Raw genomic sequence first — 5,900 nt, 5'->3', positions numbered from 1 at the left:
TAAATAGCCTATTCTGACAGTGCTTTAGTTTCCACAGCTGCAGAGATATACATACTGGACTTATACAGGACTTATTAGTATGCATGTCTACATTTCCGTCAAAGTTCTGTGTCATATAGCATCTGTGTTCAATTGTATCTCTCACATGTTCGATGGAAATGACCTCTCTTGTGTCACTGAAATGTCACTTTGCCCGGCTCGGCTGTTGTCAGGGCCAGGTTGGCCTGTTGGAGCACGTGTTCCCAGAGAGACCACAGATGAAGGGACTCTTTGTTACTTCACCCCAAAAACACCAACATAGTCTCCAACGGAATACCTTCTGGGGGATCGTTTCTGCGTTCTGCCTTTCGTATTTACCTGCCAGTATAGCTAGATCACGTTCACACAGAACGTATTCTTTCTCTGCAGAAACGAGAAATTAAACGTATTCATTTGGGGACTGGGTTGAAAAAAAGAGGATAACCCTCTAACGGCATTCTGCCGTAAACTGAAGTCCCCTGCCCAATGAGCTTCAACAGAATCAGCCAATCATCAGCCTTTCATCTTGGCTTTCTTCGTAATGCCACTCATAAACTGGATCCCATCAACGGCTATATTATTCAATGTCATTACAACATCACACAATGGAAGAAGTAATACGAGGTATATAGGCTCAGAGCCTAACAAGAACACTTTGCCCATGTCTTGAAGGGGACTGTCAAAACGCGTCCAGCAGGATCTCCGTTTCGCCCTTCACATCTTCTCCTTGCACCTTCCCGGTACCCGTAACTCTCGGCCCTCCAGCGCTACACGGAACCCACCCACAGCCGGCTCCCCGCGGGGGCAGGGCGGTCACCTGTAACCTCCGGTCCCTGATACAACATTGTGTCTGGCACCTGTCCCGGTCTCCGCCTCGGAAGGGTTAATGCCTAACTCACAGGACGTGACTAATTCTGATTAATAATTTGGAGACGCCGAAGATCACAGACATACGTAAAATAATTCAACAAAGAGGACTGGAGCATTTGAAGCGCACATTCTGACAGAAGTGGGGAGGCTATTATGCGTCACTAATCATACACACACATACATCTACCCACTGACAACCCAGGGTTAATTATTGCTATATTATTAGTACGCAGATGGTGATCATGTAATATGTTTTTCGATTAGTACGAAGGTTAAACCGACTGGCCAGCTCTACTGAGAGATTCTCAGCTCAAGTGACATGAAAGCAACTTGTCAGTGATCCGACTCAGATATTTCTTACGGCTACCTGTCCATAGGCTTAGCCTATATAGTCCAACTCAATATAGCCTAGAATGATGAAATCTGAAGGCTTTCCCCCGCTGTTATGTGATCAAACCCCATGCCTGCCTTATCTGTGTATGTTCTATGTAACTGCTGTTATTATGGTAATTAGTTTAACTAAAACCCTGTAAATATGTATCTCAACCATTCAATACTCCCAACGTTTTTAACTTATATCACTGTAAGTATGTAGATCAGCTATTCATCCACTGCACAACATTTTATACTTTTATAATTTGTATTTGTGTACTTTGTCGCGTTTTTGTACTTGTCCTGTGTGTTGTGATTATGTGTCACTGGTGGCTGCAACAATGTCATTTCCCCTCAGTGATCAATAGAGTACCTATCTATCTATCTATCTATCTATCTATCTATCTATCTATCTATCTATCTATCTACATTTACATGGCTACTAATACGAAGATCTATCTCTCTATCTCTCTCTCTATCCAACGAGGGATATATGCTAAAATATGTGGCAAAAAGTTATTGGCCCATGCGGGAATCCTAGGATTCCACCCATAAGGAGCAACATATATTTGATCTATCATCAAATCGTACCTTAACATTTGTATCTAAATTGTCTTATTCTTCAAAACCAACAATTGGTTCTTTCACAACAAAAAATATAGGCCGTTTTAATGATTAAATGATCTATGAGAGAGCCCGTTTTTAATACTTATATTTAAAAAATAAATGTCTGTTGCCTTTTAATAGTAAAAACTTAAATCAACAAGGAGCCTCATGCTGCAATTATTTATGTTCGAAATAGTTTTCTTAAAACCCGATATTCAGTGTTTGAGAACGTTTGGGCGTCATAAAAAAATAACGTCAGTCACAGCTGTGCTCCGATTGGTCACACATAGCAGGGATCCAGAGGAACGATTCAAACGCAGATATCCGATTACGTTGTTGGTCCTTAGGGCCGCGAAACGTATCTTCGCATTAGTAGCCAATAGTCAACTATAGGCCAAAAGCATAGCCCATGTCCGCCAATTTTTCCTCTAAAATAATCTCCATATGGATCTTGGAAATATTTCATATAATTCGAACATTTATTTATTTTAGACTTATGATATAGATCACAAAGGCCTGCTGTCCTTTGGCCTGTTGATTTTTATTTTTCATAAATATTTCTGAGATGCGGTTTGTATAATTTATAGTCTAGAAGGCATATAAATATAAACATAAATCACAGAGATGAAGTTGACAGAAATCCAGTCAAATAGAAATGGGCCTATAGAAACACGAAAAATGGTAAACAACAAATATACAAAGACTATCATTTAATTTGGTAATTATACATTAACAACTTGTTAGACATAAGCTCATATAGACAATTACATTGAAAAGCGAATTATTCAGTTATTACCAACTTCTTACAAAGAGTTTTGCCATTGCTACTCATGAAGCCAACGCAGAAACTGATACAAACTTATCTTTTGTCTTTGAAGAACCCTTTGTCTGTGCTACTCTCTTTGATGGTGACTGTCAAAAAGTTTGTTGTCACATCTGTGACCACCACCCTCTCCACCTTGCTCAGACAGGGTCTCCACGACCCCTCCGAGTGCCCTGCACACATCCTCGACACCGGTGTTCTCTCAACGACCGTAGACTGATCCCTGGAACAAAGGTCAACGGGTCGGTACAAATTAGTTTTTGACAAGTGCTTCATCTTGGGGTGTGGGACCGCCTCGGCACCGGGGCTGTCTTTAGTCCTGTGGCTCTGATGGTCCGGTCCAGCCGTGCGGCCGTGCCCACCGCCGTGGGGACCCGACCCAGCGTGGGACAGGCCCACAGTCCCCACCTGTTTCTGCGCACCGCCTGATCTTTGCGCAACGCTCGATTCTTCCTGAAACCTCCGCGTCAGCTGGATAACGCTGTTCTGAGATGTTTCGCCTGCATGATGACGATGCCTGGACATGTCAGGGAGATCACATGGCACCTGGCCCTCCGACCTCCACCTCTTAGTGGGCTCGGTCGGACTACCGTCAGGCTCTGCGTTGAACCGGAAACGCAACTTTGGTTTAGGCCCCCTCTTTTTAGGGATGTCGACAAATTCCTCAGCCGGCGCCGGTGGTCTGACACGGACACTCTCCCCTCGGTTGACGGTGCTCGGGGGGAAGATGGTGGGGACGACAGCCGGCGCCGGTGGTCTGACACGGACACTCTCCCCTCGGTTGACGGTGCTCGGGGGGAAGATGGTGGGGACGACAGCGCGTAAGCCCTCTCGAGCTCGAGGTGTTCCCACCGGCTCTGGAACAGGGTATGAGACCCGAATCTCTCTGGCCAGCTCTCTTCTGAACTCATACGTCTTTGCTTTGGCTTTGGCCTGGAGAGAGGAGGAGAATATAGATTTGTATGTGATTTCATGTGAAAACATCACACTGAGACGTCGAACCAACACCAAAATGAACCATGTGTAACAGGGCTACAAATCGTATAAATAAAAACTAAGGGTAGGTTAAGGCTGCACCGTTGTTGGTCCCAAAAAATGATCGCTAGGCCTATACCTTTGCTGACAACATTACATACATAATAACTATATATCGCCAATTTTGAACACAACAATGCTTGGACTGACGATGAAAAATTGTGTCAAACAACACTTTTTTGCGCACATTTATTAATTCTGCCATTTGCCACCGATGTAAATTCGTACATAGCCTATACTTTGTTTGTCATGCAATTGCACAACATAACAACGGATAACGGAATAGCGATGAACTAATCGGATGGAAATAACAATTATAGGCTACGGAACATTGCCTCAATCTCATCACTCCACCAGCCTCGGCCGACATGACGTGCCATTCTCTACCAGACTTCATTAAGAATTTCTCGGAAAACAAGATGACACACTCACATGAGTAAGAAAGGCCTTATGACTAAAAAATAATAAGCTGTAGATCTTGGCTATCGCCGAGGCCGGCTCATATCTGATAGTCTCACCTTCAGCAGAAATGTCTCCGGCTTCGGTCCCCTCTTCTTCGGTCCAAACAACTCCCTCTCTTGTTCTCTATAGAATATAAAATAATGTCATTCGAAATTCAAAACACTTTGAATAAGGCTAAATGTGTATCACCTGGTAGTGATAAGTTGCCATATTCGCACTCCGACTGAAGAGGCCTGCTGTGCTGTCAAACCCTTACCTCTCCTCGAATGCCGCGAAGAGACGAGCATCTAGAATGTTTTCCTCGGGTTCCCATGTGCTGTATCTATCCAAAACAATCACACGGACGCGTAAAACCGGTTGCCAAATTTGTGGCGAGGCGCACATCATTACAAACACATTGTAACATGCGTTATGACAACAGTCTCGCTGTTTCGTACTGAAACATTGCCTAGCGGATGGCGACGTATGTTGAGCTAGCGATTTGCTAATGCTAGCAAAACTGTCGTCTTTTGCATATCCTATGTGTTCAAATGGCCTGATACGCAAACGTTCCCAAAAAACCATTCCGTTACGCACAACCGTAACATTGCATGCGTAGCCTACACGGTAGGAACATGAAAACAAATTAGAAGGATCTATCATTCACGACAGTCTGCAGGCTCTGCGAAACACCAAGTCAGTGTATGTGCTATAGCCCACTCACTTTTGAGACCAGCCTTTCCATTTGACAAGATATTCCATTCGACCCTGCAAAAAAAAAAATAGAGCAAGAATTAGGCGATAGTTACTGGCGACAGAATGCCATTGCAATGGTGCACAAACAAACGGTTCAGTTGAAACACGGATGTGTGAAGCATAAAAGCACTGCATCGCCTACTCTTCTGATACGGCGTTTAATGATGGACTCTGCAGCGAAGACTCTCTCTCCGACAGCCGACAGCTCCATGTTTACTTCAATCTCGTTTATATTATTTTTCTTTCCGCTGCCCTCCACACATCCCATAATACGCGAACCAAAGACGTCATCGCGTTTTTTTGATGTGTTGCCAGGCACCGCTGTCGGTGGGACCGTATCTGGTCGAGCCCATTGGCTCAGCTGTTGCTACGTGCCCTGGGTTGCTAAGTGAAGGGGAGGAGTTATGTCCTCTTCGTTCTAAGGAAGTGACGCAGTTCTGGCGGTGTCTGACTTGTGCACAGGAATGTCTTCGGCATAAATGCGTCTAAATAACCCCACAGGGCTGAATAAAATACGATTCCTTTGATAACCACATTCACAGTTGTATGTGTCCTTCACTATTCACAGTCACTCAGTGCAAACATTTTCTTAAACACAATGTAAACCAGTCTAGTAAATAGGACGTCAAATATATTAGTTCCCATAATGGTCCTGGTTCGGTTATAATTCTGTTGTAACCATGCGCGTGATCAGTAATCCGCGCGCATCATTTTTATTATAGATCATATTGATGCCAATTATGATCTAAATCGGTCCTCAAACAGAAGAAAACAAACGACGGTTAAGTGAATCAGTCTTTTGTCTAGCAAATTGATAAGCAAAAAGCTTAATTAGGTAGTAGGCCAACTTCCCCCGAATGTAAATGCATGCAATAAAGAGTCCCACCAACCTCCATTGCATATTTTTTAAATCATGTGAGAGATGGCCTTCATTATATGATTGTGTGAAATAGTTCCCCACATTCTTGCGTTGCTGACA

General features: G+C 43.7%; 1 protein-coding gene across 3 annotated transcripts; it reads right to left on the bottom strand.

Annotated features, from left to right (window-relative positions):
• Positions 1-2,322: 2,322 nt before the first annotated feature.
• Positions 2,323-5,184, bottom strand: cbx8a (chromobox homolog 8a (Pc class homolog, Drosophila)). Of its 3 annotated transcripts, XM_083676721.1 has the most exons (5): positions 5,064-5,184; positions 4,890-4,933; positions 4,443-4,508; positions 4,243-4,309; positions 2,323-3,622 (listed from the first exon to the last, which is right to left on the bottom strand). In XM_083676721.1, exons 1-5 carry the CDS (start codon positions 5,130-5,132, stop codon positions 2,726-2,728), a joined length of 1,143 nt encoding a protein of 380 aa, XP_083532847.1. In that variant the 5' UTR covers positions 5,133-5,184; the 3' UTR covers positions 2,323-2,725. The 3 variants fall into 3 exon arrangements, with proteins under 3 accessions (XP_083532847.1, XP_083532846.1, XP_083532845.1); XM_083676720.1 differs by having other exon boundaries at positions 4,890-5,143; XM_083676719.1 differs by having other exon boundaries at positions 4,443-5,143.
• Between the last annotated feature and the right edge of the window lie 716 nt (positions 5,185-5,900).

The sequence above is a fragment of the Argentina silus genome (genome assembly GCF_951799395.1).
Source record: "Argentina silus genome assembly, chromosome: 9".
Lineage (NCBI taxonomy): Eukaryota > Metazoa > Chordata > Actinopteri > Argentiniformes > Argentinidae > Argentina > Argentina silus.
This window is presented reverse-complemented; position numbering and strand designations above follow the sequence as displayed.